This window comes from Bombina bombina, chromosome 7 (assembly GCF_027579735.1).
Source record: "Bombina bombina isolate aBomBom1 chromosome 7, aBomBom1.pri, whole genome shotgun sequence".
NCBI classification, from domain to species: domain Eukaryota; kingdom Metazoa; phylum Chordata; class Amphibia; order Anura; family Bombinatoridae; genus Bombina; species Bombina bombina.
In genome coordinates, this window is record NC_069505.1 from 536,570,396 (window position 1) to 536,583,886 (window position 13,491).

Below are 13,491 nucleotides of genomic sequence, written 5' to 3' on the forward strand. Positions count from 1 at the left end.
GATTTAAGCCACAAAGCTCTTCTAGCCAAAATAGCTAAAGACATGGATCTAACATCAATTTTGATAATATCAAAAATTGCATCACAAATAAAATGATTAGCATGTTGTAGTAAACGAACAATGCTATATAAGTCAGAATCCAATTCTTGTTGCGCTAAATTCTCCAACCAAAAAGTTGAAACAGCTGCAACATCAGCCAAAGAAATTGCAGGCCTAAGAAGATGACCTGAATATAAATAGGCTTTCCTTAGATAATATTCAAGCTTCCTATCTAAAGGATCTTTAAAGGAAGTACTATCTTCCATAGGAATAGTGGCTCGTTTATCAGGAGTAGAAATAGCCCCATCAACTTTGGGGATCTTTTCCCAAAACTCTATTGAAATTGCTGGTAAAGGATACAATTTTTTAAACCTTGCAGAAGGCTTAAAAAGAGTACCCGGCTTATTCCATTCTTTAGAAATCATATCAGAAATAGCATCAGGAATAGGAAAAACCTCTGAAGTAACCACAGGAGGTTTAAAAACAGAATTTAAACATTTACTGGTTTTAATATCAAGAGGACTAGCTTCCTCAATATCCAAAGTAATTAACACTTCTTTTAAAAAAGAACGCATATACTCCATTTTAAATAAATAAGTAGATTTGTCAGTGTCAATATCTGAATAAGGATCTTCTGAATCCGATAGATCCTCATCAGAGGTGGATAATTCATTATGTTGTCGGTTATTTGAAATTTCATCAACTTTATGAGAAGTTTTTAAAGACCTCTTACGCTTATTAGAAGGCGGAAATGCAGACAAAGGCTTCTGAATAGAATCAGTAACAAATTCTTTAAAATCCATAGGTATATCATGTTCATTAGAAGTTGAAGAAACTGCAACCGGCAATGTACTATTACTGATGGACACACTATCTGCATGTAAAAGTTTATCATGGCAACTAATACAAATGACATTAGGAGATATAATCTCCACAATTTTACAACAAATGCACTTTGGTAGAACCGATGTCAGGCAGCAAAGTTTCAACAGATACTTCTGAGGCAGGATCAGATTGAGACATCTTGCAGAATGTAAAAGAAAAAACAACATATAAAGCAAAATTATCAATTTCCTTATATAACAGTTTCAGGAATGAGAAAAATGCAAATAGCATAGCCGTCTGACATAGAAAAAGGCAAGAGGCAAACAGCAATGGGGCAAATAAATAATGAAAAAAATTTGGCGGCAAGTATGACGCACAACATAACTTAAAAAATTTTTTGGCGCCAACCATGTCCGGAAATGACACACTCGCGTCACTAACAACGCAACCCTATGTGAAACCTCTGCGTCAATTACGACGCCAGAAATGACGAACTTGCGTCAACGGACGTGTCTTTCGCGCCAAAAAATTATCGCGCCAAGAATGACGCAATAAAGTGTAGCATTTGGCGCACCCGCGAGCCTAAGTCAGCCCGCAATTTGAAACAAAGTAGTCAATTGAAAAAAGACTAAACCCCAGGTAAGAAAAAAATATTTCTTAATATTAATTTTCCCCAAATATGAAACTGACAGTCTGCAAAAAGAAATACATGAACCTGACTCATGGCAAATATAAGTACAATACATATATTTAGAACTTTATATAATTGCATAAAGTGCCAAACCATAGCTGAGGTGTCTTAAGTAATAAAAACATACTTACCCAAAGACACCCATCCACATATAGCAGATAGCCAAACCAGTACTGAAACGGCTATCAGTAGAGGTAATGGTATATGAGAGTATATCGTCGATCTGAAAAGGGAGGTAGGAGATGAATCTCTACGACCGATAACAGAGAACCTATGAAAAAGACCCCCGTGAGGAAAACCATTGCATTCAATAGGTGATACTCCCTTCACATCCATCTGACATTCACTGTACTCTGAGAGGAATCAGGCTTCAAAATGCTGAGAAGCACATATCAACGTAGAAATCTAAGCACAAACTTACTTCACCACCTCCATAGGAGGCAAAGTTTGTAAAACTGAATTGTGGGTGTGGTGAGGGGTGTATTTATAGGCATTTTGAGGTTTGGGAAACTTTGCCCCTCCTGGTAGGATTGTATATCCCATACGTCACTAGCTCATGGACTGTTGCCAATTACATGAAAGAAACATTTTTTTTCTGTAGTGTAGCTGCTCAACTCCCTCCTCCTTCTAAATTTACCCCCTCCAAGATGCTTTCCCTACCCCCTAATCCCCCTCTATCTTCCCCCTCCCTGTCATTCTCTAATATAGCTGTCCCACCTATGATTAAGGGCATTTTCTGTCCCAGTCTTGTTGAAATAAAGGTCTTCTTTTTTTGTATAAAGCCTGCTCAGTGCTGCTGACTTCTGTTTTGAATTTGCCATCTTAAAGGGACAGTCTACTTGAATTTTTAATCTTTTAAAAAGAGATAATCCCTTTTTTACTCATTTCCCAGTTTTGCATAACCAACACGGTTATATTAATATACTTTATACCTCTGTGATTACCTTGTATCTAAGCTGCTGTAGACTGTCCCCTTATATACCCTTATATCAATTGAATTGCTAACCCTCGGAAAACTACTACAGATTAATGAAGGATTTAAATTTTAAATGTCCTGAATCTTCCATTTTAATTTAATAAAATTCTTATTGTTTCCCCCCTGTGACTTAGTAATCCATACATATAGGAAATAGCAAATTTACCTTTCTTAAAAAAACAACAACTTTGATATATTATAGTTAACCCATTAGTGACCAGACCATTTTTACATTTTCTTACCGTTAGGGACCAGGGCTATTTTTATATTTCTGCTGTGTTTGTGTTTAGCTGTAATTTTCTTCTTACTCATTTACTGTACCCACACATATTATATACCGTTTTTCTCGCCATTAAATTTACTTTCTAAAGATACTATTATTTTCATCATATATTATAATTTACTATAAAAAATTATATAATATAATGAAATAAATGACAAAAAAACACTTTTTCTAACTTTGACCCTCAAAATCTGTTACACATCTACAACCTCCAAAAAACTCCCAAGCTAAATAGTTTCTTAATGTTGTCCTGAGTTTAGAAATATCCAATGTTTACATGTTCTTTTTTTGTAAGTTATAGGGCAATAAGTACAAGTAGCACTTTGCTATTTGCATACCATTTTTTTTTTTTAAAAATAGCGATAGTTACATTGTAATACTGATATCTGGCATGAATCCTTGAATTACCCTTCACATGTATATATTGTTTTTTAGTAGACACACCAAGGTATTGATCTAGGCCCATTTTGGTATATTTCATGCCACTATTTCACCGACTAATGCGATCAAATAAAAAAAATTGTTAACTTTTTCACTAACTTTAGGTTTCTCACTGAAATTATTTACAAACAGCTTGTGCAATTATGGCACGAATAGTTTTAAATGCTTCTCTGGGATCCCCTTTTTCAGAAATAGTAGACTTATATGGCTTTGGCATTGCTTTTTGGTAATTAGAAGGCTGCTAAATGCAGCTGCGCACCACATTTGTATTATGCCCAGCAGTGAAGGCCAGGGCCGGACTGGGACCAAATAAAGGCCCAGGCATTTTGGGGCATAGAGGCCCACTCCCCCCTCCACTCACCACTTCTTATTTAATCATACTTTAGGTAGGATGTCGGACCTTAAAGGGATACTAAACCAAAAAAAAAATCTTCCATCATTCAGATAAAGCATGCAATTTTAAGCAACTTTCTAATTTACTCCTATTATCAAAATGTATTCATTCTCTTGCTATCTTTATTTAAAAAGTAGGAATTTAAAGCTTAGGAGCCGGCCCATTTTTGGTTCACAACATGGGTTATGCTTGCTGTAGGGTTACTTCTTTTGTTCCTTAGCTCTGCTCTGGCTGATAAGGGTGCGGCACACGTTTTCTTCAGGGCCCTGGGGTGACCACTGAAATCACACACACATGCAACTGAGTGTTTTCACAAAAGTCCCATTTATTTGAAGAACACACAAATAATTTATAGTGATGTATACGTCATACATGAGGTCACAGGAAATATATAAAAACGTAGTTAACTTCACATCTGCATAAGGGGCCCACAGGAAATAAGAATGTTGTTATAGCACATAACAGATTATGCCCATATAGCCATTTAAAGAGAGGATGTTATATTAAAACCATATGTTACAACTTATACAAAGAAACTTGTGGAATGCTGCATTATAAACATTTGATACTAGATTTAAGGCTACCCTCAATATGCTTAATATGTGAGATTCAAATTACCCATATAACATAATATATATAATATATATATATACACATATATATATATATATATATACACACATATATACATACACACATATATACATACACACATATATACCCATCATTCCCCTTTTTGATCACATCGTGATCACATAACCTGTAATGTTCCTACAATATAAACTATCTGGGTCTACCTCTAATTAAATTTTGCAGTTGAACTTTTTCTGCATCTTGTATCATACCTGATATTTTCTTTCGTAAAGTACAAGACATGTAACAGTTAAACAATGTTAATAATAGTAAAAAAATATGTGTAAAGTGTTCAGCATCTTCGGGTGAGTAATAACATGCCGTTATTAATACTATTGGGATATACACAAAGATCAATATCCCCATTAGGAAAAGGAAGATCTTGCAGGAATGTCTTGGATCCATGATTGAGATCGTCATCCTGGTCTTTGTGAGGAGTGATCGATACCTTATCACCCACTTCTCCTTTGTGAGGGGTGACCAATAGCTTGTCACCCGCTTCTCCTCTCTTTGGACAGAGTTTCACTCGTGAAGCGTGTATCCAGATGTCCTTGTCGTCAGTCAGTACGGCAGTCCTGGTTACAGCGACCACAGTGACTGGCTTGCTGAACGGGAAACCTCCTTTCTTTGCTTTATTCAGCTGGAGAATGCAGACCAGATCTCCAGGCTTGAAAGGATGGGTTGGTTCCTGTGAGGGAAGAGGTAAACGGGAAGACACATCACCATAGATGCCATTCAATTTATCAATCAATTGTTTTACATATTGTTCCTTAATACAATCTAAATCACCATTTTTAATGATAAGTGGGCCTTTTACCCATGGAGTCGGGAATGGTCTACCCATTACGACCTCAAATGGAGACAACCTGGTTGTCCTATTTGGGGTCATTCTGATTTCTGCTAAAATCGCAGGTAAATAGTTTTGCCATTTAACCCATGTACCTGCTGTTGCCTTTAAAAGTTTTTCCTTGATATTGAGATTCATTCTTTCTACAATCCCTGAGCTTTGAGGATGGTAGGGAATGTGAAAGTTCCAATTAATCTGTAACCATTCTACTAACTCATGTGTGATTTTACTAATGAATGCTGGACCGTTATCAGAATTAATCTGAAGCGGACAACCAAATCTGGGAATTATTTCAGTGGCTAAAATTTTAGCGACTGTTTTTGCATCTTCCCTCTGGGTAACAAAAGCTTCTGGCCACTTAGAAAATTGGTCAACTATTACAAGCAGATATAATTGTTTAGTGCCAGTTTTTGGAATATGTGTAAAATCAATTTGTAGATGTGTGAATGGGGCTGTAGGTGGGGGTAAGTGGTCATGCTGGGCTTTATTGGGAATGGTTGCATTGGTCTGTAAGCAATATACACATCTATTAATATATGCCTTGCAATGATCACCTATACCTCTAATGTAGAAAGATTGCTTCAACAAGTTAGTTGTTGGTTTTATACCTAGGTGTCCAACACCATGGGCTTGTGCTATAAAGAGTGGTGCACTGCTTTCCGGTATGCCCACCTTCCCCTCTTTAGAAAACAAACCATTCTCATCTAAAGTTAACCCATTAGTCGTCCAGAAAGATATGTCACTAGGAGTGGCATGTCCCTGGAGTTCAAGAAGCATATGGTCTGTAGGATATGAAGGTGGGGCTAAAACAGCATACATACGGATGGTGGATCCGGGTGTATGAGAAACATAAGCAGCCTCTTTAGCAATTTTATCTGCAAGTGCATTACCCAAGGAAATAGGGTCAGACTTGTATGTATGTGCACGGCAATGTATGATCGCTATGTCCTTTGGGAGTTGTATGGCCTCTAAAAGGTCATTAATCAGGTCTGTATGAGAGATGGTCTTGCCATCTGCTGAAACAAAACCACGTTGTTTCCATATCATACCAAAATCATGCACAACCCCAAAAGCATAGCGAGAGTCAGTGTAAATGTTAACAGATTTATTTTCAAACAATTTACATGCTTTTGTGAGTGCTATTAATTCTGCAGCTTGTGCAGAAGGATAAAGAATGGGGCCTGCATCTAGAACAATGTCTGGTAGTTGCACAACGGCATAGCCTGTCTTATAAATACCGTCACTAGGTCGGGAACAAGAACCATCAACAAACACATTATCAGCATGGTCAAAAGGTTTATCCCTCACGTCAGGTCTTGGTGTGGTAATGTGGTGTATTACCTCTATACAATCATGGTCTGTTGGAAAGTCTGGTGATCCTGTAAGTAAGGCACTAAGTATTTGAGTTGGCCCTGAGGATACACTACTATATTTAATAGTCAGATTTGTATTATTCAGTAATATACATTCATAACCAGAAAGTCTTTGAGAAGTCATGTGTTGGGTAGTGACATTTTTTACAAGATATAAAACTTGGTGACTAGTGTGTAGTACTATTGGATGGCCTAATGTGATTGTTTCAACCATCTCTACAGCCATGGCGCAAGCCGCCAATGCTCAGAGACACGCCGGCATCCCTTGTACCGGTATTGGAACTACTTTGGAAAAGAAAGCTACGGGACGCATATTGCCTCCACCATGCTCTTGGGCACAGACAGCAGCCATGGTTTTACAATTGTCCCTCGCATACAAGTGAAATGGTTTACAATAATCAGGTATCCCTAAAGCAGGGGCACTAATAATGCTAGTCTTCAGAGCTATGTAGGATTTAGTCATGTCTGTGGTCCATTGTATATGTTCAGGGCTATCCCCTTTTGTGGCTTGCCTTAGAATGGAATCATGATGGGAGCACTCAGGAATCCATTGTCTGCAATAATTAATCATACCTAGAAAGGTGAGCATGTCCTTTCTAGTAACTGGCTTTGGGATCTGTTGAATCACTTGGATTCGTTTGGGACTAATGGACCGGTGGCCTTGGGAAAGCACAAAACCAAGGTAATCCACTTTTGTCACTCCTACTTGTAGCTTATGTTTTGCTATTTTATGACCTTCAGCAGCAAGGTGTTTTAACAGACTTATTGTATCTACTGTATTTGCCTCCTGGTTAGGACTACACAACAGTAGGTCATCGACGTACTGAAGGAGGACGGAACCTTGGCTGGGAGTCCATGACCGCAAGGTACGTTGGAGCACCAGCGAGTAGACCGCAGGTGAGGCCACATAGCCTTGAGGGAGGCGTGTCCAGGTAAGCTGATGCCCATCATAATAAAAATCCATAAGTAGCTGTGTCTCAGGGTCCAATCGGACTGAAAAAAATGCATTAGCTAAATCAATGACTGTAAATATACAGGCATCATGTGGAATGGCTGTGAGTAAGGTTGTAACATCTGGAACTATTGGGGCAATTGGGATTACTATTTCATTAATTGCCCTTAGGTCTTGTACTAACCTATATTCATTGTCTTTCTTTGGGATTGGATTTATGGGGGTATTATAGGGAGAAACTACTGGACGGAGGATTCCTTGTTTAAGGAATTCCTCTATCATGGGTCTTATCCCTTCTTTCTTTTCTCTAGACAATGGATATTGTTTAATAAACACTGGAGTAGTATTAGGTTTTAATCTGGCTTCATATGGGGTACACTGAACTAAACCAACGTCAAGTTTTGAAGATGCCCATACAGAGGATGGGACATCTGTCAATATGTCATTAAAAAACACAGGTTAGTGGACCCTAGACTCACGTCTAACCCACCCTGTCTAGTGACAGCTACTTTCAAACCAAGGGGACCCATAAGATCACAACCCAAAAGGTTAAGGGGACACCCAGTTATAATAGGAAATGGGTGCAAAAGTTGTTGGCCAGTACAGGGTACCCTAACTTCAAGTGGCGGTGTGATGCGAGTCTGAGTCAGCACTCCATTAATCCCTAGAGAAGGTTCAGATTTTTCAGTAATGCCATCATACATATCTGAGCATAAGGCAGAACATGTAGCTCCTGTGTCTACTAGAAATGGTAGGGGTTCTCCCTCTACTTCTAGGACTAAGTATGGTTGCTCATGATAACTTGTTGACACCACTGGAAAAATTGGAGTGCTACCTTCTAGGCACCCCTATGGCCATTGTATGTTGTGTTTGGGTGCCTCCATGGGTGCAGGGGCTATGTAAGGCTGTCTGTTATACTGTCGGGGATTGTAAGGGGGGCCAGAATTATTAGGGGGTTTTGGGCATTCATTTTTCCAATGTCCCTGTTCCCCACAGTTAAAACAATGTGTTCTGTTTGAAGTATAATTCCCTCTAGCTCTTCCTCTAGCTCTCCCTCTACCTCTCACATACATTCTATTACTCCCTGTATTATCCCTTTCCCAGGCCTGGAATGGATCACAATGTTGTAAACTCTGCTTTTGATAAAAAGCAACATTTTTTCCTTCTAATTTCCTGATGTCAAAACAACCTGCCCCTTCTTTTTCATGAATTCTTTTCAAGAATTCTGCTGGAGTCAACTCCGGCCAATCAGAGACAAGTTGTTTCACCAACAAAGAAAGCTGAGGTTGCATATTACTAATGCAAATCTGGACCTTCAGAGAGCCCATTGCATCTCCTGATTCCATTCCAGCCTCTTCCTTCCAGCATTTATAAAAACGCTTAACAAATTCTACTACTGTTTCCTTTGTATTCTGTTTTCACGCTAGTGCAATTGACATACTTTGTTTATCCTTCCATATTCTATGCATTTCTATACTTAATTCTGTCCACATTTCATCAAGTCCCTCACGTGTGTTTAGGGCATAGTTAATTGTTGGATCTCGACTCAATTTACTAATACTCTTTACATTACCCCACTCCCAACCTGATTCAGGGTCATAGTCTAGAAGTGCATCAATGATAATTCTTATATCTGTCTGTGTCATGTTTTGTCCTTGTAACATTCTTTTTAAATACATAATACAAGCTGATGGATGTTGACGGGGTTTGGGGCTCCCTTGGTAATTTCCCTTAATTCACCCGGGGACAAAGGTTTAATAATTAATTGGTCTCCCCCAGTAAGAAATGGCATACTAGCTTCTGGTACAGCTTCCTCCTCCTCCTCTACTTCTTCATTCCCTCTTTTATATTGTGGTGTTATTGTAGGGGGGTAGGAAGGTGTTACTGGTTCAACCTTAATCGGGGGTTTGGGCATAATTGGGGGTTTAGTGACCTGGTATCGGGGAATTACAGAAGGTCCTGGCAAGGTCCATTCCTGGGGTACCTGAGCAGAGGCAATAGCAATAGTCTGTCACTAGGGGATGGAAGGCTAGGATATAGTCTGTTATATGATGGCAAAGGTAGGTGAGGGGCATTATATGGGGCAGGGGGGGGGTGAATATGCTTTCTGTCTTTGCTTCTCACTTTTACCCTTTTTTTATTCCCATCTATATCAATATATTGCCAGTATGGAGCAACAGTCAGCCAATTTTCCCCACCCTTTTTCATATAATCCATATTCCATCTTGGATCACCTTTATACCATGGAAATGCCTCTTCATCACCTAGACACAACCCTTTTACCATATTCATATGAAATTTATCATTACCCCCCTCTCTGGGGAATGGATCAGAGCTTCTCATAGCTTCTGTCCAATCTGCCATATTCTGAACCCAAGGAATAATATACATAAACTCATCGGGCGACACCCTTCCCACATAATCTTTACATTTGTCTCCTGGTCTAGGTGTTGGAAATTGTTTAAACTGGGATTTGCCCATTCTCAACTCCTAACCTATCTTTAAAAACTTTTACAACAAAATACAATACAACACAAAAAAAAAGAAAAAAAAAATAATAAAAATAAAAAAATACAATACCTTTACCTTTAAGAGCAATTAATTATTGAATCTTTTTGCAAAAACCACATTAACTTGAATGGTTGTACTCCGTTACCAGTTATTGTGCTTAATGCATATCACTATGCTGATCCTTTCAGTAGTTTCTGGCATTAATTATCTCTAGGTCAAAGGTCACCCTTCACCAGAAAAAATGTAGCATTTTAACTAACATTCAGAAACAGCAATATATATAAGCAACAGTTTACTTTCTTAATACTTTATACAATAAGCAGTATTTTACTTCCTTAACACTTTATACAAATAAACAGTATTTTGCCATACAGCATATTTAAAAGCAAGCAGCATAAGAATTCATATAAACAATGCAGTATTTATCTTATAACTTTAAAGTAATGTTAGCCATACAGCAATATTTCAAAAGCAAGCAGCAAGAAAATGTGTGGTTTAACCCTTCAGCCAGACTTAATATAACCTGATTTCTACCAAAGAAATCTATTATTCCCCTTTTTATTTAGCCTACCAAAGACTTAATTATTATTAATTAATTTAACCTGATTTCTACCAAAGAAATCTACTATTGCTCTTTTTAGACAATAGTTAGAATCAACCAATGATTCACACATATATTTCCCAACTATTCCTATGTAAAATGAAACTTAAGGGGTCTCGTGGTAAGAGAAAAAAGGTCAGAAAAAAAGGACTCTTTGTTCAGCTTACCTTCCGAGAGTTCCCTGTTTCATGCCACTTCTGACGCCAGTTTTGTAGGGTTACATCTTTTGTTCCTTAGCTCTGCTCTGGCTGATAAGGGTGCGGCACACGTTTTCTTCAGGGCCCTGGGGTGACCACTGAAATCACACACACATGCAACTGAGTGTTTTCACAAAAGTCCCATTTATTTGAAGAACACACAAAGAATTTATAGTGATGTATACGTCATAAATGAGGTCACAGGAAATATATAAAAAACGTAGTTAACTTCACATCTGCATAAGGGGCCCACAGGAAATAAGAATGTTGTTATAGCATATAACAGAATATGCCCATATAACCATTTAAAGAGAGGATGTTATATTAAAACCATATGTTACAACTTATACAAAGAAACTTGTGGAATGCTGCATTATAAACATTTGATACTAGATTTAAGGCTACCCTCAATATGCTTAATATGTGAGATTCAAATTACCCATATAACATAATATATATAATATATATATATACACACACATATATATATATATATATATTTATATATATATATATATATATATATATATATATATATATACAGGGAGTGCAGAATTATTAGGCAAGTTGTATTTTTGAGGATTAATTTTATTATTGAACAACAACCATGTTCTCAATGAACCCAAAAAACTCATTAATATCAAAGCTGAATAGTTTTGGAAGTAGTTTTTAGTTTGTTTTTAGTTATAGCTATTTTAGGGGGATATCTGTGTGTGCAGGTGACTATTACTGTGCATAATTATTAGGCAACTTAACAAAAAACAAATATATACCCATTTCAATTATTTATTTTTACCAGTGAAACCAATATAACATCTCAACATTCACAAATATACATTTCTGACATTCAAAAACAAAACAAAAACAAATCAGTGACCAATATAGCCACCTTTCTTTGCAAGGACACTCAAAAGCCTGCCATCCATGGATTCTGTCAGTGTTTTGATCTGTTCACCATCAACATTGTGTGCAGCAGCAACCACAGCCTCCCAGACACTGTTCAGAGAGGTGTACTGTTTTCCCTCCTTGTAAATCTCACATTTGATGATGGACCACAGGTTCTCAATGGGGTTCACATCAGGTGAACAAGGAGGCCATGTCATTAGATTTTCTTCTTTTATACCCTTTCTTGCCAGCCACGCTGTGGAGTACTTGGGCGCGTGTGATGGAGCATTGTCCTGAATGAAAATCATGTTTTTCTTGAAGGATGCAGACTTCTTCCTGTACCACTGCTTGAAGAAGGTGTCTTCCAGAAACTGGCAGTAGGACTGGGAGTTGAGCTTGACTCCATCCTCAACCCGAAAAGACCCCACAAGCTCATCTTTGATGATACCAGCCCAAACCAGTACTCCACCTCCACCTTGCTGGCATCTGAGTCAGACTGGAGCTCTCTGCCCTTTACCAATCCAGCCACGGGCCCATCCATCTGGCCCATCAAGACTCACTCTCATTTCATCAGTCCATAAAACCTTAGAAAAATCAGTCTTGAGATATTTCTTGGCCCAGTCTTGATGTTTCAGCTTGTGTGTCTTGTTCAGTGGTGGTCGTCTTTCAGCCTTTCTTACCTTGGCCATGTCTCTGAGTATTGCACACCTTGTGCTTTTGGGCACTCCAGTGATGTTGCAGCTCTGAAATATGGCCAAACTGGTGGCAAGTGGCATCTTGGCAGCTGCACGCTTGACTTTTCTCAGTTCATGGGCAGTTATTTTGCGCCTTGGTTTTTCCACACGCTTCTTGCAACCCTGTTGACTATTTTGAATGAAACGCTTGATTGTTCGATGATCACGCTTCAGAAGCTTTGCAACTTTAAGAGTGCTGCATCCCTCTGCAAGATATCTCACTATTTTTGACTTTTCTGAGCCTGTCAAGTCCTTCTTTTGACCCATTTTGCCAAAGGAAAGGAAGTTACCTAATAATTATGCACACCTGATATAGGGTGTTGATGTCATTAGACCACACCCCTTCTCATTACAGAGATGCACATCACCTAATATGCTTAATTGGTAGTAGGCTTTCGAGCCTATACAGCTTGGAGTAAGACAACATGCATAAAGAGGATGATGTGGTCAAAATACTCATTTGCCTAATAATTCTGCACTCCCTGTATACACACATATATACATACACACATATATACATACACACATATATACCCATCACTTGCTTATTGGTTTGCTAAATGTAGCCACCAATAAGGAAGCGCTATCCATGGTGCTGAACCTAAAATGGACTGGCTCATAAGCTTTATATTCCTGCTTTTTAAATAAAGATAGCAAGAGAATGAAGAAATTTTTATAATAGGAGTAAATTAGAAAGTTGCTTAAAATTGCATGCTCTATCTGAATCATGAAAGAAAGAAATCGGGTTCAGTGTCCCTTTGGTGCAGCAGAAACCTAGAAACTGATTTCTTAGTTGAGGCATGCTACATATTAAACAACTGTTACCTAAAGATTTTTTAATACAACAAGTTTGCAGAACATCTTCTCTATAGCATACGTCTGACTGAAGCCATAACTAAAATGACATTCCACTGAACCAATCATTTCTCTATACACAAAAAAATGTTTGCATAATTCCAGCCATAGGTTTCTATATATATTTTATTTTGTTAACAGAGAGAAATATGATTTGCTCAAGGATTTTTTTTTTAACTTCTCATTCTTATAATAAATAATATTTAAAATATGCAATGAAAGTATAGAAAGTGCGACATACCATTGAGTCTTGA

The 13,491-nt window shown here is 37.9% G+C and overlaps 1 protein-coding gene across 1 annotated transcript; it reads right to left on the minus strand.

Annotated features, from left to right (window-relative positions):
• Positions 1-4,387: 4,387 nt before the first annotated feature.
• Positions 4,388-6,743, minus strand: LOC128636055 (protein NYNRIN-like). The gene has a single exon (XM_053689127.1). The coding sequence runs from the start codon at positions 6,726-6,728 to the stop codon at positions 4,575-4,577; it is 2,154 nt and encodes a 717-aa protein (XP_053545102.1). The 5' UTR covers positions 6,729-6,743; the 3' UTR covers positions 4,388-4,574.
• Positions 6,744-13,491: the final 6,748 nt, after the last annotated feature.